General features: G+C 53.4%; 1 protein-coding gene across 1 annotated transcript; it reads right to left on the bottom strand.

Moving 5' to 3' along the window:
• Positions 1 to 393: 393 nt before the first annotated feature.
• On the bottom strand, positions 394 to 24,206 carry TKT (transketolase). The gene is made up of 14 exons (XM_044933816.2): positions 23,958 to 24,206; positions 14,127 to 14,244; positions 13,198 to 13,311; positions 12,443 to 12,540; positions 8,386 to 8,577; positions 6,769 to 6,887; positions 5,234 to 5,427; positions 4,802 to 4,966; positions 3,513 to 3,669; positions 3,264 to 3,394; positions 2,564 to 2,647; positions 2,362 to 2,455; positions 1,654 to 1,776; positions 394 to 683 (listed from the first exon to the last, which is right to left on the bottom strand). The coding sequence occupies exons 1-14, from the start codon at positions 24,062 to 24,064 to the stop codon at positions 508 to 510; spliced, it is 1,872 nt and encodes a 623-aa protein (XP_044789751.1). The 5' UTR covers positions 24,065 to 24,206; the 3' UTR covers positions 394 to 507.
• Between the last annotated feature and the right edge of the window lie 1,003 nt (positions 24,207 to 25,209).

Here is a 25,209-nt window from a genome sequence, read left to right as displayed (position 1 = left end):
CACAAGTTGAAGGGAGTTCTGCACACTTGGAATTGAGGAGAGCTGGTCTGCGGTGCTGGGGGAGAGCTTTTTGTTTTTTTCTGCCACTTGCAGTTCTGATGCCAACCTGAGAAGCACCTTCTTCCCCAGGAGCTGCCCTATATCCCTCTGCTTCTCTGGGGTTGACAGGGCTTAGATTGTAAAGCCAGCCAAGGGTGAGGGTTTCTGCCTCTGGGCTGGAAGGTGGTGCCTGAGAGGTAGCAACAGCGCTGACAGTGGAGGGCAGATGAGGGGCCTCCCCAGGTCGTGGTCCAGAACCAAGTGCACCAAGCTCCCCACCTTTCCCTCTAGCCTTCTTCCTCTGAACCAGCACCGGCTGCATTCACATCCAAGAAGAAACATTTCAGGAGCCAATTCATTTTTCTCAAAACATATATTTTATGACTCTTCTCAGTACATCTTTTGAGCACCTTTGCCAGGATCTCAGGAATGTGTAGAACTCACTGCCACACCATATCCACACCCTCCCTAGGCCCTGGTCACCAGGCCCCGCACGGCCTGCGCGATGGCGTCCCTGTCAATGCCAAACATCTTCAGCAGCTCCGCTGGTTTCCCGCTTCTGGGCACCTGGCTGACTGCCAGGCGGGTGACAGTGACGCCAGGCTCTCCCACAAGTGCAGAGGCCACTGCCTCACCTATGCCACCTGGAGAGAGGAAAGGAGGTGAGTAAGGGGATGCAGCCTCAGGGGGATCACCCCTAGTTGCCCCCCAGCCCCGAATCAGTCTGAGTTTATTCCCTTTCCTAAGGATGTGGGAAGGGCATATACTCCTCCCTGCCCCACGCCTGTAACCAGACCAGACGTCACCAATCACAGCACTTTTTTCCCCCCATAAGCCCAAATATGGCCTCTGAATCACTTTTAACACCATTCTCTGGGCATCAACCAATGAACGTATGCGCTTGACTTCAGGGTCTAAGCCTATCTCTTCCCCAGGGGAGGAGTGGCGTGTAGAGGATGGCCTTGTGAAGAACTGATAAAAGCTTCCCAGATGTGTGTTAGTCACTCAGTCATGTCCGACTCTTTGCAACCCCACGGACTGCAGCTCGCCAGGCTCCTCTGTCCATTGAATTCTTCAGGCAAGAATACTGGAGTGGATTGGCATTCCCTTCTCCAGGTGGCTCAGTGGTAAAGAATCTGCCTACAATGCAGAAGACCCAGGTTCGATACCTGGGTCAGGATGGGAAGATCCCCTGAAGGAGGAAATGGCAACCCACTCCAGTATTCCTGCCCGGAGAACCCCATTAACAGAGGAGTCTGGTGGGCTACAGTCCATGGGTTCGCAGAGTCGGACACAACTGAAGCAACTAAGCAAATACACACACACACAAAAGTCTGATATTTGTGTCGCTTTCCCAGCTTGATTCTCCCCAACAGCCTTAACTTTCAAGAACTTCAGGGACATAACTACCATGTGCTCTCAGCAAGGCTGGAACCCTTGCAGGTTTCCTGGATCGGGCAGGGATCCAAGGAGCCGTTCCAGCCATTGAGTTCACTGGTCCACAACCCCAGCCTGAGGTCTAATAAGAAACCAAGTGCCAGCTGCTCTGGTTTCCCGGGCTGCAGCTGCCCTCCTGGGGCTGGATGTCCAGCTGTGTGCCCCTAGTTCTCTCACCTTCATAGTAGTGGTCCTCCACAGTGAGGATCCTGCCCTTGGTAGCACGGGCACTGTCAAGAATGAGCTTCTTATCCAGGGGCTTGATGGTGAAAGGGTCCAACACGCGAATGTTGATCTTCTCTGTGAGGGGAGAAGAAGAGGGGTTAGGCAAAGGAGCTGGGTGCTGTGGGTCTGCCCTTTAGGGCCTTGGATGGGCGCCCTGGGAGGGAGCCTGTCACGTAGCTACCCACCCCTAATAGCTCACCCCCTCATCTGTTGACCTGTGATGCCATGTCCTCCGCCCACCCAGCCCTCCACCTGGGAGCCTGCCTGGCCTGATTTGGGAGCAACTGGTCTCCAGGAAGATGAGGAGTACCCCTCCTCTCCCCTCCTGCCCTGGGCTGCAGGATGTTGGCATTTGGAGTGTCAGGAAACTCCATCAAAGATGCTTTTCAAGCTAAAGAGGAAGCCAGAGGGTCTGCCCTGAGGTAAGGTAAGGCACAGTGATGCTGAATAACATACTTAGAAGCCAGCTAAGTAGATTTAAGTCCTATGGTCAGGCCCCAGGGCTTCTGATCTAGTCACCATGCTGGGCACACAATAAGGGCTCCAAGTCTGGCTTTTATTTATTCTCATCATTTAATTAGATGAGATTCTTCCTCACCCCCAAGACCTGGTCTGCAGTCAGTGCCCCGTCTAAGACTTTGCGGGTCCCACCTTCCTTACCTCTCTTCAGCAGGTCAGCAGCTGCCAAAGCCTCGTGCAGGGTCACCCCAGCACCAATCACAGTCACCTGGTCGTCCTTGTTCTTCAGGACCACCTGCGGGCAACGTGGGGGCCAGTGAGGCTCAGAAACTGGTGGCCTGGGGTGGGTCCCGACCTTGGGTTCACTCTATGGGGTCTCACTGGCGCATAAACTGCAACTGACCTTGGCTTGTCCGATTTGGAAATCTTCATTGTTGTTGTAGATGATGGCATTTTCTGGGCGGCTGGTCCGGATGAAGCAGATACCCTGGAATGAAACAGAATAACGAAGGATTTCAGGATGTAGGACATCTAATCTCAAGGGCAGGAGTCTTTCCTCTGAAGCATGTACCTCTCCAAATACTCCTCTTGTGTGAGAGCCAGCCCCAAGTCCCAGACAGAAGAGTCTCTATCAGGTAGACTAGCTTCCAGGAAGGGCTGCCCCTACCCAAGTGCTGTGCCTCGGTCCCTGTCCTCAGACAGAGGATGAGAACCATGTGGGTGCTGTCTGGTCAACAGCAGGTGGCTCTTGGTCAGGACTCAGTTCGTTCTGTTTTGGAGAATCCAACTAATGGAGGGCAGATAAGCCTCAACTGCCAGAATGGAGGCAGGGAGCTGGACTACAGTATCCCAGGAGCTGCTGGGATGCCCAAATGGGCAAAGAGCGCAGTGATCAATTAGCAATGTCTGCCACATAGCAGGAAGGGTGGTGTGTATTTCATTTTTCCTGGTCTAACTCCTCCAAGCTACACCACCAGAGCAAAGTCAGGAGATACCCATTCTGGGGCAGCAAATGAGCAGCTCTGGGCTGGCATGCTGGCCTCCCCTCCTGTCTCTCTAGGGAAGGACTAGCTGCAGCTGAAGAAAGAAGTCACATGACCCACCTTTGTATTGGCTGCTAATTCTACTGCCTTTTCCGTAGCCACCCCATCACTTGGGTAAAAGACAGTTGACTTGGGGATAGACCGAAACATGGCCAGATCTTCCAGGGCCATCTGGGAGGGCCCGTCTTCTCCTAGGGTGTGGGAAAGGACATGTCAGTGTAAGACCCCATGCATGTAATGGAATCCGGCCCTACCCCTGCTCCACAAGTCTGAGGACGCCGCAGGCGTAAGCACCCCAGCTCTACTCACCGATGGACACGCCGCAGTGGGAGCCGCAGAGGTTGATGTTGCTCTCGGAGATGGCTGCCATGCGAATTTGGTCGAAGGCCCGTGTAAAGAAGGCTGCGAAGGTGCTGCAGAAGGGTACCGTCCTGTCGCGTGTGGCACAGCCCACGGCGATGCTCACCTGGGAACACAGCAGATGGAGTCAGCGCCGAGGGAGAGGTGGCCAGGAAGCCCAGGACCTCTCAGGGCCACCTCCTGGGAGGTGAGTGTTTTGTCATCCTAGTAACTGTTAATTCTCCTCCTCTCATGCAAGTGATCCGGTACACCTAGGAACTCCAGTCTGTTTCCAGACTCCTTTGAACTGATATAACCATTTCTCTTAAAAAAAATCACCCTCCTGGGGAATACTTTTCTAGCAGTAAGCAAAGCCTTTCACAGAGAAGCTAGTCAGCTGGGGCATGGATGGTTCATCCCTCCCAGGCCCATGCAAGCCCCCTCCCCCCATCTCCCTGTTTCCCCAAGGCCTCTGCAAAGACAAGCCCTTGCACCCCTAAGCTCCGGAAGCTCCAGGCCCCAAATCCTGGCCTAGAAGCACTGAGTGCAGGCATCGATTCCAAATTGGCACCACCTCCATAGTTATGAAATCCACCAGCTGACATGAGCCCTCCTTTCCCAGCACACCTGGGGCCTCCCCAGCCTCCACCCTCTCCACACCCCACCAGTTTAATCTGGATCTTCCAGCTGCCAAGGCCAGAAGCCAGAGACAACTTCCAGTTCAGGTATTAAGAGGAAGAATGTTGGGTGCAATAGAGCCAAGTGGCCACCAGGGGGCGGAAGCTCCCAGCTCCTAGGGGACTGCAGGCCCTGCTGGGCTCCTCTGCAGAAAGGAGCGAATATTTTGAAAAACTGGACAAAACATTGTTCCTCATTTAACAACCACAGTTCCTGACATGGACTTGTGAATACAACCACGCACATGGTAGCGGTCCACCAAACTCTCTCATCTCTGTATCCCGCAGGGTGGCAAGGGCCAGAGCCTTGTGCATGAGTTCAGTAGCCTTTGCTAAAACTACCAGCCTCCTGGCTGTGCCTGCCCTTCCATCCGCAGAGCCCTTTACCCCCAGAGAACGCCCATCCAGCAGAATGCCTGGCTGGCGTGCAGCATCCCATTTCCACTCACCCAGCCCTTGGGTGTCATATCACCCCTCGCCCACCAGTCACTTGAGGTCATGGGTCCATGCTGGGTCAAGGACCAGCATGCCGATATAGCTTCAGCCCTGCCCCCACACCCCACAGACCCCAGCTCTACCTACCATGTTCTGCTCAGCAATGTAACACTCAATGAAACGGTCCGGGTGCTCCTTTTTGAAGAGTTCTGAGAAGGTGGAGTTCTTGGTGTCCCCATCCAGGGCAATGATGCGGTTGCTGGCATGACCCAGCTTGGCCAGGGCCTGTCCGTAGGCCTTGCGGGTAGCTATCTGTGGGGAGGAAAGAGTGGGTAGGCTGAGCACCTTAGGAGGCATGAGGCCTGGAGCCCTGCTCAGCCCCTGGGCCACAGCTTCCACCAGGGAGAAAAGGGATAAAATATAGGGACAGAAAAGTAAATAACTCCAGGAGAAACATCTCAGGGTTCCTCCTCCCCCTGAACTAATCTCTCTTCTCTCTCCTGGCCCCACTCTCCGGAAATGAGTACTGTTGCCACTCCAGCCTAGTCAGTCCAGAAAATTGGAGGCTCAACTGGGTACCTTGTCCCCAACTTTGTAGTTGGGCGGGGTGGGCATTCGGATGTTGGTGATGTCCACTGAGGGGGCGTCCTCCTCGGGGGGGGTCGCCAGGATCTTCTTCTTGCTCTGGATCTGACCAGAGATTTCCTGGATGATCTGATCGGCCATATTTTTGGGGAGTGGCTTCCCATGCCAAGACTCCTTATCTTCTATCCCTACAGGTACAACATTGGAGGAGAGAGGGACAGGTAAGGTGACAGCTCCCAGGGGACCAGGAAGCTGCTTGGGGGGCCCGGCCCTCCATGTGAGGGCAGGCCACCACCACAGAGGGTAAGGAGAGGACTGTGTTGACCAGCGCTCAACTGCAGGCCCCTCCTGAGTGGCAGCCCAGGCCTCCAGGAGCTTCCAGTGGGAAGGGGCATGTGTGGCTGGACGAATGTTTGCTGGCATGCTGGCCCAACCCGTTCTCTGCGTCACCTCTCCACCCCAAGCTTGCAGAGAGTGGGGTCTGCTGCAGAAATCACACTCTGTTGAAGAAGTTGGGAGGGAAGCTGAGGACCAGGGCAGGGTCAGCACTGCCAAAAGTCACCCCCTGCCATGGTGCCTTGCTGTGTGGGAGGGCCAGTGAGGCTTAGTACCCCTCTCCTCTGAGTCACCTCAGATGTCACCACAGCCCAGGGAGAGCCGAGGACTCAGGCCGCCCCCAGGAGCTGTCGTGGTAACACCTAAGGGTGAGTGTCAGCAGCACTGAGGCTGCGACAGTATCCCAGAGGCCTCTCCCAGAGGCTCAGAGGGCTGCACACCTCTCCCCAGATCCCAGTGAAATGTCCTCAACTGCCCCAAGTCCACGCAGGCAGAGAGGGACGTGACCCCTGGTGGGCAGGGGGCCATCAGGGCACAATGCATGGTGAAGCCAGCCCAGGGTGTGCAGTTAGCTCTCTTAATGCCAGACTCCGTAGTCAAGTTCCTGGCCACTTCTAGCCCCATCTTCCCTTCTTTACAATCGGCAATGGCCATCCTAGCCCCAAACAAGGGTCTGGAACCCATGGTTGGGTGCTAGGGAGGGACTTAATGCCTGCAGAGCTCTCAGGCTCAGCTCAGGAACTATCTTCCAGACCCTCCTGGGCCACCCACCTGCACAAGCCTCTGGAATCCCTTTTCCATTGCATGAGGGGTACTCTGCCCACCTCTGAGGGGAGAATCTAGGTCTCCCCAAGCTCTCCTGGGGCTCCCTGCCTCAGCCCTTCAGCTCAGGGCAGACAGCTGGAGCTGCCAAGTTCGCTCTGCAAATGCCAGCCAGAGTGTCCTTTCTCCTTACCCAGAGGCCTCTCAAAGTCCTCCTGCCTATACATGACCCCCATAGGCCAGGGTCCTAAATCCCAGCTCGGCCACCCTGCCCACCGAGTCTCCTGCACCTCCTTCCCCAGACTGGGTACACTCCACGGAGCAATCAAGGGGCAGGCTCTTCAGTGGTACCTCCCGAAACCTCCAGCTCTAAAGTCAGCTGCAGGGCCCAGTCCCGGGCAGGGCAGGGGGTGGAAGGCTCACGTACAGACCTGTGATGCCTCGGCCCTTGAAGGTCTTGGCAATGATGGCTGTTGGCTGGTTCTTCACCTGCCCGAAGGCCTTGCACAGTTCCTCCACGCTGTGCCCATCTACGATGACAGCGTTCCAACTGGGAACAGAGAGAGGGTATGAGGGGCAAGGGCCCTGACAAGGGTCCAGGGAAAGGCCTGCCCTCCTTCCACTGCATGAAAGGACCTGGAGGAGCTGGGATGGCTCAAACCTGCCTGTTTCCAATTTGGGTTTAATTTTCTCTTTTCACATTGTTTTACTTCCTCTTGTTTGCCTTTGGACAGACCTTCCTCCTCTCTCCTAAGTAACGCAAAGCCCGGTGTACTTATTGTCTTTCATTCCTGAGCTATTCATTTCCTACTGAAAGCTGCTCTTGGGACAATGCGCTGAGTTTGGAATCTACTACTAGATTTTTGATGAATTTTTATTTAAGCTGACCTTTCCATGGCTGCTGAACGCAGTGTTAGAAACTTGTATATAACAAGCTATGTTGTCAAACATCCAGAAGGAAACTTTCTCTTTCAGCCAGTCCTTTCTGGAATTCTTTTTGGCGGATTAATAGTAATAGAAGTGGCAGCTCACACTTACTGAGCACCCACTCGGTAAAGCACGGAGCCGAGCACCTGTCAACCCACTTAAGCCTGTTGTCCCCATTTTATAGACAAGTAAACTGAGATACTGAAGGTGGAACAACCTGCCCAAGGTCACAAAAGCAAGTTAAGTGATGGAGCCAGGACTTAAGGAATCTGGTTTCGTAGTCACAATTATAGACACAGACCCAAGGACACTGCCAGGGTTATTCTCTAAGTCCCCAGGTCCATGTGGTTTTGGGGAGGTGTGTCCCTGAGGCATTTTGTGGCTGTTTCTTCCTTCATCCAGAGAAATCTTTCCTCTCTACATTTTCTCCCTCTATAAGGTCACAAAAGAGGTAACAGCCCTGTATCTATGTGACCGGGTATTGCAACTCCACCTCCACCTTCCCTGGTCATCAATCAGTTCATCTCTGAAGGGTGGCCTTGGAGGCCCAGGGCCCTCAGAGCCCAACTGCAGAGCAGTTGGTACCTGGGGCAGGGGAAGGACATCAAGGTGGGGGCCCCTCTGGATGCCACCTACCCAGACAGACCTCCTTGCTTTGTAATAGGTGACTCTGTACTCACAACCATCCGAGGCCCAGGGGAGAGATCTGGAAATCCTATCTCCCATTTCCCTAGGAGAAGGGCCCGCTCCTCCTCCCCAGGCTGGCTGGTCATAGGTGACCAGTGGACTGATGTACTGAGTGAGCCGGGTCTACACTGTGTACCTCCTGCCTTCTCACCGAAGAACAAAGTGAGGATGTATGAGATTGCATCACGTGGAAGCTCTGAGAGCCATCACACCAGTGTGCAAATACAGGAACTCAGAGCTGCGTCTCAGCCCACAAACCCGTGGCACTGGCCAAGGCGGCCCCTTTAAGCCCAAATGCCAAGTGAGTCAAACCCTGAAGGGAGGCTGCATCAAAATGCAGCTTAACCTCCAGTTCAGCCCCTGCACCTACAAAGCTCCTGACATAAGAAGTCTCCTTCGCTATGAGGGTCCTCAGGTCACTGTCCCATACGTACCCGAAGGCCTCGCAGCGCTTCTGGTAGATGTCCATCTGGTGCTGCAGCGGGGCAGGGTCACTCTGGCCCAGGCGGTTGATGTCAAGAATGGCGACAAGGTTGTCCAGCTTGTAGATGCTGGCGAAGGCCATGGCCTCCCACACGGAGCCCTCTGACAGCTCCCCGTCTCCCAGCATGCAATAGACCCGGTAGCTGTGGATGGGGCAGCTTGTTAGAGGCTGTCCCTGTGCCCTTGGCCTCTCCCTCTGGGACATGAAACAGCTGTGCCAAACCCAAGCCCACACCCAGTGAGGAAAGGGCTGCAATGGAAACTGTCAGGAGCTCCAGAAAGTAGTGCTGGCTGCCAAGAAAAGAGCTCCAGACAGCCGTCTGGCCAATAAGATCCAGACAATCAGGAGTTGTTAGGGCATGAAGAAAACAGTGAGATTCATGGGGGCTAACTACTCACGCTGGGTGAGAGCCACCCACCACAGGGGTGCATCCATTTCTCTCTACCCCAACTTGAACCAGGACTGCTGGGGGCGCCCTGGGACTCACTGGGCAGGCCAGAGGGACAGGAGACCTTTCTGCTCAGAGGAGGTGGGCTGGTGATGCACACCAGGCAGCACTCTGGAGGCAGGCTTCAGGTGAAGATGAGCACTCACAAGGGGCTTAAAGGCCAAGATCACTGTTGGGGGCAGCTGCCTCCCAGGATGGGCTTCTCTCAAGGTTCTGGGGCCCAAGACTAGAGCTGGGCTTAGGCTTTCTGCCCCTCCAGGGGCCATCGCCTGCCCTCAACCCAGGTAGCCATGATTTTTCCAAAGGCAGTATGACACAGTATAAAGGGCAATGAGGTTGGGATAAATTACCCAGAAATAGAACCTTCCCTGGGGAGGGTGGAGCCAAGAGTGAGGCTGGTGGCAGGGAGAGCAACTCAGAGACCTTGACCCCACCTCCCACCCCCTAACTGTGCTTAGCACTGAGTAACCCTCTCAAGAAGGTAAAGTGAAAGTCACTCAATTGTGTCCGAGTCTTTGCCACCCTGTGGACTATACAATCCATGGAATTCTCCAGGCCAGAATACTGGAGCGGGTAGCCTTTCCCTTCTCCAGGGGGTCTTCCCAACCCAGGGATCGAACCCAGGTCTCCCGCTTTGCAGGTGCATTCTTTCCCAGCTGAGCCACAAGGGAAGCCCCTTGTGAAGGTAAGCCCCACAAGAAGGTAAGTGCAGTTGTTATTCCAAAAAAACACACACAGATAAGGAAACAGGCTCAAAGGCTGAGGGACTTGTCTAAAGATCAGCTGGGCAGCTGAGTGGGGATTCAAACCTGGGCCTGACTGCCCAGTCCTTGCTGACTAGGATTTGCATGTAGCAGAAGGAGCGCCAGGATGTGGAGACCCCCACTCGCCTGCTCAGTGTCAACTGTGTGAAACCAGGAAGTGAGGCTGCTGCCTGGATGGGTCGGAGAGGACACAGCGGCCTGCTGCTGAGCGGGTCGGGCCTCCATGCCTCCCTGTTGCAGGGCCAAGGCAGGAGGAGCTGGAGAAGAGGCGGGGCCAGCCGTGGCGCTGTCAGCGTGACTCAGCACCACTGCAGGCCTCCAGGTCACAGAGAGTTCCTTCATCCTCTCCATGCCCTGTCAGGCCTGTATCTTCCCTTCTGCGGCCTCCAGTGGGCCAGGCCACTGGTTCCTCCACCAGGAACAGGGGGTCCTGCACAGCCGCTCCCCTAAATGACCAGTCTGATGGGGCTGAGCAGAGAGGCCAGCAGGGAACTTGATTTCTCCAGAAAGGGATTCCAGGGAAGCCGCTCAGCGACCCTCCCAACTCCACACCCACTTCCAAGGAAGTTGAACTGGGGCCAAGAGTGGAGTCAGAGCACAAGTTCAGATTCAGGTCAGGAGGGCAGCCTGGGGAGACGCTGGACTGGAGAGGAGAAAAGGGTGCCCTGCAGAAGCTGGGGCTAACCCTGAGGCTGTGTATTGCCTGAAGCTGTTAGATTTGGGGAGGAAGTTGCAAATACCCACAGTCCTGAACGACCATGAAGAAACCCTAATGAGAGGGCCAATATTTGTTGCAGGAGTTGGGAAACCACCCCAAATATCCAACAACAAATGCCTGTCTAAACGTGTCATAGCATCCCCATGAAACAGAATGGGCATTAAAACTAGCTCTTGACAGCGCATGATGCTTGAGGAAATGTTCAGGTTTTCCCAGAAAGCATTAGGTGAAAGTGTATAAATGCTAGGATGATGAGTCTGTAAGTTCCTTCTCACAGTAACATGGAGGGAATAGAATGCATTGTTGTTAAGGTTGAAATGGGGATGGGGGGTTAAGAATAAGGAAAATGTTCATTTCTTTTTAATGCATTCCTGTGTTTCAGATTAGTACGTATTTTATAATCCCCCCAAAAAATTATTTAAAAGAGAAATGGCGAAATTCCCTGGTGAGCCAGTAGTCAGGACTCCACCGTCTCACTGCCCGGGGCCCCAGGTTTGATGCCTGGTCGGGGAACTAAGATCCCACAAGCTGCAGAGTGCAGCCAAAAAAAGAGAGAGAGGGAGAAATGGAAAAGAGCCAGCTAGATGTGTGCTCCCCGGCTGCTGGCTGCACAGACTGGACTGGAGGCTGGATCTGCTCTATCAGGAACCCTGGCAGCTGGCACAGCCTGATCATTCCCTCGACCCCTCAGCCTTAGCCAACCCTGGCCGCCGAGAACCACGATAAACCCCTTCTCCCTACACTGGCTTCTCCCATTATGTTAAGGGTCAGGAAATGACCCTTCACGAGGAATTATTTCAACCAACTGTAGAGAATAATTAACTCACAACTCTGGTTCTGAGCCAAATAAAATACTCTTAAACACACATCCCATTCTTTGTGACCTTCTTCACTTCACGGTGTATCACCTCTGGGCGTAGCTGAGCCTGGCCCCGGAGCCCAGCCGGGGAGGCTGTGCAGTCAGTTGACACCGGCCTGAGTCTGGAAGGCCTCAGAGCCCCAGTCTACCTCCTGGAGAAAACTGTCTCAGCAGCTTCCCCTGAAAAAGTAGATGCTCACTGAGGTGCAGCATCCAGTCAGGCTCCCTGCAGCCACCTGCCACCTGCAGCCCAGGCTCCCTCAGCCTCTCCTCTGGGAAGCTTCCCACTCGCAGGGCCCCCTGACTCTCCTGTGCTTCTCTCGGGCACCTCAGAGCAGCCTTAGGGACCCTGAATACGGACTCTGGATGCACACCCTGGGTTCAAAATGCTGCCTCCACCACAAGGCAAACATCTTCCCTCTGTTTCCTCATCTGTGTGGAGAGACAGCTGTGCGCATATCACCACCCAGCCCATGGGGCTTATCAAGGTGAAACCCTAGAAAGCTCTGAGCAGAGTACAGAGCCCCAAAGGGTAAAGGAATGCAGAAACCACCTTGACAGCCTGTAGCCAACATTCCTCCTCTCCACAGCAGAGACTTGTCTGCAGGCCATGGTGGACAGCCTTGTGGCTGAAACCTGCCTCAAGGGGCATCTCCCCCAAACTGCCCGGGTGCTGGAGCAGCAAAGCTCTGACCAGGCTGCTCACTCCCTACAGACCAACCTCTCCAGGCTTCACTGCTTCCCTGGCTGACAGGTGGGGCTGAGGGAGGCCCAGAATTCCCCAGAGCACACCATCTACTCCTTTCCTGAGGTAAGGCCGAGTGGCTCAGGCCTAGGTTTTTGGCACCCAGTCAGGCATTGTGGGATGGGGCCTCCTAAGACTTCCGGGGTCCAGGAGCTGGGCTCAAGAGGGCAGCAAGGAAACTCATGAGTCAAAGCATTCTGGCCAAAGAGCATGCAGCCTTGGACGCAAAGCGGGTCCTGCTGGCCACTCTCCAGGGACTGTGGGCACATCCCTTCATTCCTCTGAGCGGATTTCTTCATCTTAAAAGGGGGCTAGCCCTGGTACCAGCCTCACACCATGCATGCACAGTTAATTACATAGTTTCTACTCAGTCTCCATCAGGCAAGGAGGTGCTTGGGGGCGGAGAGTGAAACAGGGCCCCCAGGACCACCCACCAAACCACTGTGGGTGGGGGTGGGGAGTGGGCGCATTACCTGGCTTTGTCAAAGTATTTGCCTGTGTAGGCCATCCCGCAAGCAGCTCCAAGGCCCTGGCCCAGGGAGCCAGTGGCCACATCGGTGAAAGCTTGTTTCTGTCATGACAGAGGGCTTCCGTTACCACAGGCAATGTTTCCTGGAAGTGCCTCCCAGGATCCTCGCCCCACCCAGACCCAGGGGGCGTGATTTCCCACTCTCCCTGCAGCAGTAATTGTGGGTGTGGTTCAAATACCAGCTCAGTCCACAGGGAGCTGTGTGACCTCAGGCCATGGACTGAATCTGTTCCCTCACCTGTAAAAGAGCCCACCTTGTGAAGTGGGTGGGAGAACTCAAGACAAAACTGAATATTTAGCCTTAGTGGCTGGCCCCGATGGGATGTGACAGTTTTCATGGTACCCTCTAAGGAACACACTGGGCCCCTTCCTTGGATATCACCAGTATCCAGCTGCCACCCACTTAGTGCACCTCATCTCCCAAGCCATGTCTACATGGCCAAGGAGGCCCAGCGGGGAAGGGAAGCTGGTATTTGGTGCTGGGGAAAGGCCCTCCTGGCAGTCAGCCCAGAGCACCCTAGGTTGGGGCTTTAAAGGCTTCAGACTTCAGCATAAGCTTGGGGTAAACAGTGTTGCCCAAGCACCCACTTCTTCCTCTGCCCTCTAACATCCTCAGTTCCTCAGTCCCCCTTCCCACAAGCCTTGAGAAATAGGAAACGGAGGCAGAGGCCTGCAGGGCTCCTGGTGAGGTGCACTTACGGGGACAGGGTGCCCGTCCAAGTCGGAGCTGATCTTCCTCAGATTCAGCAGCTCTGACTCCGGCAGGAAGCCAGCTTCAGCCCAGACGGCATACAGGATGGGTGCCGCGTGGCCCTGCAGGGGACGGACCGTGGGGAGAGGTCAGATGAGGAGCTGTTCCCGCCGGGGCCTGGCCGAGCCTGCCGGCCAGGATATCCCTTTCAGAGAAGTAAGCAAGCAAAGGCCACTTCCCCTCCCTTCATCCTTCTCTAGCCCAAGGTTCCCACAGTCAAGGCCGAGCGGAGCCCAGGACAGGTGCAGGCGGAACACAGCTGTGAGGCTGCGGAGGCCAAAACCCCAGCAGGCAGCCGGTCACCCTAATCCCTGGGTTCTGGCATGTGAGCCAACTTGGACAGACTTCTAAGCTCTCATGCCTGCCTCGAGAGACCAGAGACCAGGGAGCCAGGCCTGGGTATTGGTGGATTTGGGGTGTTTGTGGCATGGCTTGCGGCTGTGGCTCTCAAGTGGTGGTGGTGGGGGGTGGGGGGGCGATCAGGGCTCCCCATCCCAAACTCTGTTGCAGGGCACCCCCACTCCTGAGGGAGTGAGCATGGCCTGGGTATTGGCCCAGCAGAGACGGGTGCAGAAAGCCACCAAGCTGTACCCCAGACCTGGACTCCAGTCCTGCCAGTCAACACCAAAGAGGAGTGGAACTCCCAAGATCATTTCCATTCTCTCTTACTAATTCAGTCATTTATTTCTTAGTTAAACTTTACCAGCAGGGTCAGTACAGAGCAAGAGGGGGCCAGGCCGGGTGGGGCAGGTGGAGAAGGAGCCTGGGGTGAGGAAGGGTGGCAAAAAGCTGGGCTTACATCAGGGAGGCAGGTCTCCTTCTCGCCGTTGCAGGGCCCACCCAGGCCCACATGAAGGGTGGGGGGCTGGCCTCCTACCTTGGAGAGAACAAAGCGGTCGTTGTGAGGGTTCCGGGGATCCAGGGCCTTGTAGCGCATGGTGTGGAAGAAGAGGACAGCCATGATCTCGGCAGCGCTGCAGCATGACGTGGGGTGGCTGTGGCCCAGGAGAGACGTGCACATGACGGTCACGGCCCAGACCCCTGGCCTCAGGGCTCACCACGCCCGAGCGCTGGGGGTGCAGGTGTCAAGGAGCCACGTGATCTGGGCCCTGGGAGGGCTGCATGGGGGTTGCACCCTCAGAGACACGGAGGAGGGGCCCAGGAGACTGCGGTAGCCCCTCTAGGACCATTGAGCTAAATCCCAGTGGGACTGCCCAGGAGTCTGCCCACCTGTCAGGGCAACTTGGCCTCCATGGCCCTCACGGATCCAGGGCCCCCATGGCCATAGTCAGGGGTTAATGGACTGAGACTTTCAGAAGACTCCACCCATAGGGTGGGTAGTCTGGCAACCGGGGCTTTAGGCTCTCCAAGAGCATCACTGGGCTACTCAGCAGCCTTTTAATGGGCATTCTGAGGGCTGGTATAGCACCAGAAACCATGCTTTTGTACAGAACTGAAAAGGCAAAAGCAATCTCTTATCTTCTACAAAGTATACAATCCTAAAAAAATAAAAATAAAAAGTCCTCTGCCTGAGACAAGACCTGGGGTGGGGCCAACAGTAGCCAAGAGCCTGTCCTTCCTGGTGGGGTCAAGGGGGCTGCCTTTATTAGGCTCTCGTTCTATTCACCGTATACTTACTTGAATGGCGACCAGGCAGAGGACTTAGCTAGAGATAGTACATCTTAGAGATGAGACTTGTTCAGGTTTCTCAGGACCCACTTGGTTGATTCAACCCCAGCCCCCAGGGTTCCTGGCAGGACATGCTATAATTCCTGAAGCCCTCTGGTCCACAGTCTGATTACAACGTCAGCCTCAGGGCACGTGTCTCCCAGCTGCCCCCTCCACACTGCAACATGCCCACTGCCAAACCCAAGGGCACATGCACCATCTGGAGTTCACGTGGGCCTCCCTCCGCCCTGCAGCCGGCTCCCCGCACGGGTTAGGGGTGAGGCACTCCCAGAGCAGACACATTAGTAGAGAAACCCGGAACTGTCCATGCTGGTTTAGTAGCCACATCCCCAGCACACAGTTGTCTTATACTTAACCACTTCTACGAACTCCTGGGTCATGGGGAAAGACACTAGACCTGAAAGAGGGAGGTGAGGAAATGTGAACGAGAAACCTCTTCCCTGCCTGGCAGGAACCCAGCTTCCCTTGCCCCTAGCACAGAATTCAGCGGGGCAAGGGGGGACAGATGGGCACCCCAGTCAACACCGGCCAGGCTGACCTCCTGCCTTCCCCGCCCTCCGAGAGCAGCCTCGTCCCTGAGGAACCCTCTTTCAAAAGTCAAGATCCTGTGAGGAGAACAGTGGGGGAAGGATGCAGGTGGACAGCAGGCCAAACTGCTCCAAGAGACAGAAGGCAGGCACAGGACAGGGCTCAGCCTCTCCTGCCCATCAGTGGTTTCCAGGAAGGGGCTCCAGGGATAAAGGCCTGGCAAAAGCACCTTCTGCGCATGGCAAAGGCATGCCCGCCTGGGCAAAGCTGACATGGAGGGAGGGAGGTCATCCATGAAGACAAACCAGAAACTGAAAAGTACTTGATTTTAACCAGGCTTCCCTAGTAGCTCAGTTGGTAAAGAATTTGCCTGCAATGCAGGAGGCCTGGGTTCAATCCCTGGGTCGGGAAGATCCCTTCTTTTTTAAAATCAATTTTATTGAAGTTTAGTTTACACACTATAAAATGCATTCATTCTAAGTGTTAGTTCAGTCATTCTAAGTGTTTAGTTCAGATCTATGTGCCTATATAGTCACCACCAAATCAGGAAATGGAGAAGGAAATGGCAACCCACTCCAGTACTCTTGCCTGGAGAATTCCATGGACAGAGGAGTCTGACAGGTTAAGTCCATGGGATCACAAAGAAGAAAGCCTGCATGATGGACACACTGCTGGCCCTATCTTCATATCTGCCAAATAAAAACATACAGAATAAGGGGTGCTTAGGGTCCAGGCGTCTGCACACCCACCCCAGAGCTTTCACGGAATTCCCCGAGATGTGTCCCACGGTGGGGATATGGGCCACTGCGGCTGTGTGGCTTCAGCTTGTGCTTCAGCCCCATGAGGCTCAGCTTCTTCACTTGTAAATGGGATGCTACGTGAGGACATCCACAGTCAAGGAACTAAGACAGTGAACTCAAAGTGCCCAGGTCACCATCAGCATCTGCTGGAAGACCAGATGCCACGCTCTGGTCTTCAACAGCGCCCCCACTCATCAGCAGGCTGGGACTGAGACCTCTGCTGACCACGGGGCAGGCAGGAGGGAAGAAAGCTGTGGACTGAGATGGGGCTCTGCCGAACTCATGGGAGACTTTTAGGCTCAACTTACTAGAGGAGCTCCAGTGTACAGACTCTGGGGCCCGAAGACCTGTGTTTCCCCAGCAACTCCAGCCTGCCCTGGGGGGACAACTGTGGTTGAGGGGGCCTACCTCCCATGTTGCTCAGGACACATCTATGAATACAAACCGGCTAGAGATGGAGAAGGCGATGGCACCCCACTCCAGTACTCTTGCTTGGAAAACCCCATGAACGGAGGAGCCCAGTAGGCTGCAGTCCATGGGGTCGCCCAGAGTTGGACAGGACTGAGCGACTTCACTTTCTCTTTTCACCTTCATGCATTGGAGAAGGAAATGGCAACCCACTCCATTGTTCTTGCCTGGAGAATCCCAGGGACAGGGGAGCCTGGTGGGCTGCCGTCTATGGGGTTACAGAGTCGGACATGACTGAAGCAACTTAGCAGCAGCAGCAGAGATGGGGAAGGGCAGGGACAGGGTGGGCAGCTGCAGGGAACTTTATCTGCTAAGCAACTCTTTGTGATGCATGGGAGTTACAAGGTTGTTCTAAAACCTGTCTACTTATTCCCAATTAGCTCAGTCTATGAAGGTGGTGTGAGGGAGCTGGGCCTAAGTAAGTCTCCCAAAGCCCTTTCCACCCACCCCAGGGGAGGCCACACCTTCTAGATGTTCCCTTCTCTCTTCCCCCTACCATTCAGCACTCTCTGCCTGCTCACAGGTTTTCCTACAGAAAAAATGCAGAGAAGATCCCTCAGCCCTCTGGCCGGGCTCCGCTCCATTATCAAGAGGTAATGCTGCCAGGTGCCGTGATGGCCCTTCTCCCTGCCCTACACATACCTCAAGACCTCAAAAAATGAACAAACCAGGGCGGTGGACACGGCCACAGCCTCTCTCATGCCTCAAAACAGGAAGAAAAATAATCTGTTATGAACAAAAAACTAAGTTCCTGAAGGAAAAAGTAAGAAATGTGAGTTGAAAACCCAACAGTGAAGATCCAACCTAAAAAGTTAAAAAATGCACTGAGCTCAAAGAGAGTAGAAAGATAAAAACAAATTTATGAAATATGAAGCAAATGTACGATTTTTAAAAATCAAAGCCAACAGTCAGCTCTTCGGAAAAGAAAAAAAAGATGAAAGGTTTAGCTAACTTCTGTTAAGGCAGGATCCAGAAAAAGGAAAGGGTGCTGTTAGAAGTGGAGGGATGGGCATAAGAACAGATGATAAAATACTCCAAACAACCTGATACAAATACATTTGGAAACAGGAAAATGTCTAGGAAAAAATGATTTACCAAAACTGACTCAGGAAGAGAGAGAAAATCTAAGTAATCTTTTAACTATTAAAAAGACCAAATCAACAGCTATAAATGCACATTCCCTAAGGCCCAGCATCTCCATTTCTAAGACCACATCCACAGTGAAACATGCAATGATCAGATCTGAAAGCTACCTTCATGTCTATCGAGAAGGTATTTGATGACAACATATTTCTGGAACACTATGCAGCAATCTCAATAAAATCTCACAAATACGACACGTGAACAAAGATCACTGCAGACAGAGCTCTACCAGGGAAGACCTAACTGTTTATGAACTTATACTAAAAGGAAAATAATAAAATGCAAAACTCAGGGTATAGCTCTTTCTTGGGGGAACCCTCTTTCTATGAGGAGGGAAAGACACCCAGTAGGTTCTAAAGCCCTGTAATATCCTCGTTCTTAGGCCTGGTGGAAGGCATTCTACCAGGTTCATTATTTATAATATGTACATCAGTTATACACTTTTTTTAGGCATATGTTTAAAAAAAAACCAAAAACCCAGGAGAGAATCCTAGGATGCCAAGGCAGAAGCAAACCTTAGAAGCCATCCTTATTCTTCCTGTTCCAGGAACCATGAGGGGTGGCTCCTGCCTGAGAAGCCTGCCTCCACACCTCAAATTGAGCCTTTTCACTGTAGAAGCCTCGGGCCTGAAGAGCATCTGGCACAAATGGTGCACAAATAAATGATGTGCCAAGGCTCTAAGACCCCAGGGATGTGAACTCTCTGAGCCTCAGTTTCCTCAGTGTAAAATGGAGATATAGCAGAATCTGAATGAGATAGTTTTTGTGTGTAAAGAGCCTGGCACAGTGCATAAAAAAATGGCAACTGCTCAGTAAAATCCTAGCTCTAAAAATAACAGATATGAAATCTAACCTCCTCATTTGAGGATAAGACCACTGAGGTCCACAGAAAGGAAGTGCCTTGCCCAAGGTTGCAGTCTACCATCAGAAGAGCCAGGAGAAAAGCAAAATGCTAAGAGTAAGAATGAATGGATAAACAAAATGTAGTTTATCCAAACACCTGACTATCCAGCAATAAAAACCAAGTACATTCACTACCTGCTACAACATAACGACCTTCCAAACATTGTGCTAAGTGAAAAAAGCCAGACCCTCAAAGACCTCATTCTGTAGGACCCCATTTATATGAAATATCCAGAAGAGTTAAAATGGGAAGTGGTAAGTTCACTAAAACTCACTGCATTAATAACTCACTGTCAATACATTAAATCTACTAGAAGCCACTGAACAGTACACTAAGAATGCCATGAGATGAAAATTATACCTCACTAGAGCTGTAAAAGGGTGGTGTTTAAAAGGAAGAAGGTGCTCAGGGCCCAGATGAGGAAGTTCTGGAGAGGCCACACTCCCTTACCCAGTTGTGCAGTCCTTAGAGATTACAGCCAGGCCATGGGTGCAACTGACTTCTGAGCAAGGAGGTCAAACAGTGCAGGCTCCCGTCAGCCAGATCCACATGCTACCAGCTCCTGCAAGCCCAACTCATGGAGTGGACTTGACCTCACTGCTCAGGGAAAAAGTACTGCAGAAGAGTCGGCAGAAGGACCCAGCATCCAGGGCAGGCAGCTGGGTCCTGTGCACAATAAGGGAGTTGCTGGTGCTGTGGGACTGGGTTCTAGAGACAACAGATCCACCTACAGAGGCCAAGTCCAGGGAGGGGTCAGAGAGAGGTGGCCCAGGGGCCACAGTGTCATCAGCTCATGGGAAGCCAGGAGACCCTAACTAGGTGCACCGGGTTTTCAGCTGCAGGAAGCACTTCCCACCAGCCCTGCTGAGCTCAGCGGCAGAGAACAGAGTCGCTGCACGACAGCCAGGTGTCCTCACAGGGAGTTGGGACATGCTGCTTGCTGCTGGGGTAATCCCAACAGGCTTGTTCTTGCCTCAGTCAGGGCCGAGCTGGGGTGAAGACAGACCAAATGGAGAAGGCCTGGAGCAGTTCTCTGCCCAGATAGGCTGGGCCCACAGGGGCCCTCTGAGCACTCCAAGTCCCTAATCACCAGAGCTGGGTGGCAAGGATGCACTTTCAGCCACTTTAAGGTCACAGGGACACTCCTCAGGACATGAAACCCACAACAGGTGGTGGCAGGACCCCAGAGCTCACTCATTCTGGTCCCCCGGCCCTGCTCTCAAGAAACCCAGTTTGAAAACCACCTAGCTGTGAACTTCTTTAGAGATGGGGAAACTGAGGCCTCAGACGGAACAAGGTCTTTTCAACAAAGGCACAGTCACTCAGCACACAGCTACAGTGAGATTCTTGTCTCTCTGTGCCCACCAGCCAGGCCTGGCCAGACCTTCTGTTCCTGAGTACCCAGCCCAACACTGTAGGTCAGAGCCCTGGGGACCTCTAAGCACAGCCTGAGCCTTCAGATTCAGCTCTGACTCTGATGGCGTCCTCAGATAACACTTAGCACTGTTTGGATACTGTGAGTCTAGCGTGGTTGGTGAGAACTACGAAATCTCCACCAAGAGACTTAGCAGTCAGGGCCCCTCTGACAAGGCCACTGAGTGTCATCTGTTTTTTGGTGGGGGGTGGGGGGGCGCTGCACCAGGTCTTTTTTGCAGTATGTGGGATCTAGTTCCCTGATGAGGGATCAAACCCAGGTTCCCTGCATTGGGAGCTCTATGTCTTATCCACTGGGCCACCAGGGAAGTCCCTGAGTACCATCTTTTAAAGACTGGGTGAGTTGGACCTTTGCCACGGCTGCCACAGCTCCTGCGGCACATGGAGGGAAAGCGAGGTGACCTGGAGCAGCCTTGGCTGCTGCACAATGAGTCCTCTGTGCAGGCCATCCCTCAGCTCCACGACACAGAGGCCAGTGTCCTCACTTACCAGGCCTGGGGAGGTTCACTGTCACTTGCCCAGTGATGGCAGAAAAAGGGGAAAGCTACCAAGATATCAGGACCCCATGGTCCTCACTGACCCACTATCAATCCAGCATGTGCAGTGACCATGAAAAGACTTTTGGTCAGAGTGCTGTTTGCATCACCGGGGATGTAAGCTTCCCTAGGAAGGAGACAGCCTGGCAGGATGGTCACCTTGACCATGATTGCACAGCGCCCAGGGATGGGGGAGCCTGGTGGGCTGCTGTCTATGAGGTCGCACAGAGTCGGACACGACTGAAGCGACTTAGCAGCAGCAGCAGCAAGGCCTCAAAGCTGCACCTTCACTTTGCAAAGCTCATCCACTTATGAGGAACTGCCTCAAAACAAACATCTTGGAGGCCTGTTCAAGGCTTCCTTTATTGGGTTTTGGGTTTTTTTTTGCACACACAACTCTTGGCACATGACTTTCAAAATCTCTTTTGACAGAGGTTACATAGTAATGTTACTTCCTTCTGAAAATTCAGTTTTCTAAGGTTTTGTTTTGTTTTTTTTTTTGTCTTGAGGCATGTTTCTCTAAGTACTTCTTTCCTGAATCTTTTAGGCTTGCTCACAACTCACAGGAATCACTGTATCTTTCACTTTTTTTCTCTTTGTAAATGGACACTTTGAGTTCAGTGAGTTCCTCCTTCAGGCATTACAATATAAACCTGCCTGTAACTCAGTTGCCAAATCCAGTATCTTTTCCTTGTAGAAATCAGAGTTTAACTATCTAACAAAGACCCAGGCAGGAGTCCCACTAGACACCCTCTCCCTTTGGGAGCCCCCCACCTCAAGTTGTAAATATTTGTTTCATTTCTCTCCAAGTGGCTTCAAATGCCTAAGATGCCCATCACTGAGCCTGGTCTCCCCCCTTTCCAGTTTCTCTCCATTCTCTGGCCTGGTACTTCCCACCTGTCCAAGAATCTTCCTGGTAACATGAGCCCCTCACTGGAGCTTAGGATTTACTCACTAAAAACATATCCTAGAAGAGGGTGAGATGTATGGAAAGAGTAACATGGAAACTTACATTACCACATGTAAAATAGATAGCCAATGGGAATTTTCTGTATAGCTCAGGAAACTCAAACAGGGGCTCTGTATCAACCTAGAGGGGTGGGATGGGGAGGCAGATGGGAGGGAGGTTCAAACGGGAAGGGATATATGTATACCTATGGCATCGGGTCCCATCACTTCAATGCAAATAGATGGGGAAACAGTGGAAACAGTGGCTGACTTTATTTTTCTGGGCTCCAAAATCACTGCAGATGGTGACTGCAGCCATGAAATTAAAAGACGCTTACTCCTTGGAAGGAAAGTTATGACCAACCTAGACAGCATATTAAAAAGCAGAGACATTGCTTTGTCAACAAAGGTCCGTCTAGTCAAGGCTATGGTTTTTCCTGTGGTCATGTATGGATGTGAGAGTTGGACTATAAAGAAAGCTGAGGGCCAAAGAATTGATGCTTTTGAACTGTGGTGTTGGAGAAGACTCTTGAGAGTCCCTTGGACTGCAAGGAGATCCAACCAGTCCATCCTAAAGGAGATCAGTCCTGGGTGTTCATTGGAAGGACTGATGTTAAAGTTGAAACTCCAATACTTTGGCCACCTGATGCAAAGAGCTGACTCACTTGAAAAGACCCTGATGCTGGGAAGGATTGAGGGCAGGAGGAGAAGGGGATGACAGAGGATGAGATGGTTGGATGGCATCACCGACTCAATGGACATGGGTTTGGGTAAACCCCCGGAGTTGGTGATGGACAGGGAGGCCTGGTGTGACGTGGTAATGGGGTCACAGAGAGTCGGACACAACTGAGCAACTTAACTGATGGCTGATTCATGTTGAGGTTTGACAGAGAACAAAATTTTGTAAAGCAATTATCCTTCAATTAAAAAAAAAAAAAAAAAAAATATATATATATATATATATATATATATATATCCTGTATGAAATTAGCCAGAAGGTCGAATCTTGTCTTTGTTCTACAGACTTAATCTGGGAAGGTCCCTGGAAACAATCCCCCACCCAGACTTCAAAATTATTTCATGAACCAATCATGAAATGCTGTCTGGGCAGCCTGGTCCCAAGCCCCAAAAGGGCTGGAATCCTGGAAACCACCGAGTTGTGTAGGAGCTACTATTGTTCCCATTTTACGGAGGAGGAAACAGGCTCTGAAGTGACTCACTGGCTGACTTTATTAAGTACCCCAGCGGACGCCTCCAGCTACACAGTGACCGATTATCATTACTGTCCCTGCAACTGGCCACCTTCAGAGAAGGCTCCCTGAGATGGACAGCAGCCTTTCTCCGCCTCTGAGCCACAAGGGCTGGCGGGAAGGAGCGTTGGGGGATGGGCCTGTCTTGGGGAAAATGCATGTGGAGGCTGGCCCTGCGTGTTCACCGCAAGGCCCTGAGACTTGGTTCTTGGTTCTCTAAGCCTTTGAAACCTCCCTTCCTCCAGCCCATCCCATCCTCCTGTCCCCGCCCCAGGGGAGATCTAACTTAGATCTTCAGTTCACAAGGTATGCAACGGTTCTGCATCCACGTGGCCACCTCCCTCCTCACCCTTACTCCCCTGGAGTCGCAGCACTCTCGCTCCAAACCCAAGGTGGCAGGAATTTGATTCTTAACAGGAATGTGAGGTGGCGACAGGGACGGGTAGTTTGAGGTAGGGACAAGGGCAGGGCCCCAGGCTTCCCAGCAAGATGAGGTGTTAAAACAGGCGCTCTCGGGCAGAGCCGGTTCAAATTCCAGCTCTCGCTGCGCCCGATCCCGGCCAACTGACAAACTCGGAGCCTCGGTTTCCTCACGTGCGGGTGGAAGGTTATCAATTACCAGGGGGTAACGGGTCCAGGGGCCGCGTGTGCAGATACCAAGCACAGGGCCTGGCTCTCGGCGAGAGCGCGCTAATGGTGGCTCTCTGGGCACGGCGGCCGAGAGGTTTCCGCAGTGCCGAGCCGCGTCTCTTGCGCCTTAGAGCGGAGGGGAAGGAGGGGCCGAGCCGGCCTAAGGCGCTCGACAGCCGGTCCCCAGCGGACGGAAGCCAGGCGGAGGACCGGCGCGGAGGAAGGATCCTCCGGTCAGAACCTCCCAGGCGCGCACTCCACCATGAGACCGCGCCCCCCACCCCCAGCCCCGGCGTCTCCTCCGTGGTGGCACTGTGCAGCGCCACACGGAGCCGACGTGCCCGCACGCCGGCGCCGCCGCCCAGCGTCCCAACTCACCCCGATCCGGCCGCCGTGGTGGCTTGGATAGAGCTGATACGCAGGCGGTTGGCCGTGTCCTTCAGGGCCTGCAGCTTCTGCTGATCAGGCTTATGGTAGGCCTCCATGGCGCAGCCAGGCGAACGGGCGGGTGGCGAGGCAGAGGACGCAGACGGGAAAGCTAAGACGCAGGGTTGCGGAGCTGCAAGCAGCGGCCGAGGCCTGAGGCCGCTCGCGGGCGCGTTAAGAATCCCCGGAGCCGCCCGCGGGGCGGGGCGCCGGCATCACCCCAGGTTGCCCCGCCCCAGCGCCCTGCCCCGCCCCCGGACCTGCGCAGGCAGCTCCGCCCCAGCCCTCCAGCGCTGATAGGGAAACTGAGGCCGCCGGGAGCCTGAGCGTCTAGCAGTCCGACCCGATGCTGTCCACCCGCCTCGCCTCTCGGTTCCTCTTTCCTTCCCCCCGAAATCTGCGGGGCAGCTTCGAGCTGACAGGCTCCTGAGTCAAGCGGCACTGCCCTGCCGGGATTAACCATACACACAAATAATGTGATCAAAACTCCAGGTTCTAGGCCCGGTCCAGAATTCTCCTGTGGATTCGAATCCTCCCTGCAGACAGATCTCCTCCCTCCCCATAATAGCCCTGAGCGAAACTGACAGGGGAGGCTTCACTGATAATCCCGTTTTAAAAATGAGCAAATTGAAACTGGCAAGGTCAATTAAAGTCACAGGGCTGTTGGGTTCTGGGCTCAGTACTAGCAAAAGTGCCTCATCCTCAAGCCCTAGCCCCAGAGAGAGAGCCCAGGGCATGAGCCTCGAGGGTGATGAGGACTATGAAAATGAGATTACATAATAGTGGTAATAGCAAGAAGAGATAAGAACGCCTTCCTCAGAGATCAATGCAAAGAAATACAGAAAAACAACAGAATGGGAAAGACTAGAGATCTCTCCAGGAAAATTAGAGATACCAAGGAAACATTTCATGCAAAGATGGGCTCGATAAAGGACAGAAATGTTATGGACCTAACAGAAGCAGAAGATATTAAGAAGAGGTGGCAAGAATACACAGAAGAACTGTACAAAAAAGATCTTCACGACCCAGATAATCACGATGGTGTGATCACTGACCTAGAGCCAGACATCCTGGAATGTGAAGTCAAGTGGGCCTTAGAGAGCATCACTAGGAACAAAGCTAGTGGAGGTGATGGAATTCCAGTTGAGCTCTTTCAAATCCTAAAAGATGATGCTGTGAAAGTGCTGCACTCAATATGCCAGCA

This window comes from Bubalus bubalis, chromosome 21 (genome assembly GCF_019923935.1).
Source record: "Bubalus bubalis isolate 160015118507 breed Murrah chromosome 21, NDDB_SH_1, whole genome shotgun sequence".
Classification (NCBI taxonomy): Eukaryota; Metazoa; Chordata; class Mammalia; order Artiodactyla; family Bovidae; genus Bubalus; species Bubalus bubalis.
The sequence above is the reverse complement of the archived record's forward strand: the minus strand, read 5'-3'. Positions and strand labels throughout refer to the sequence as shown.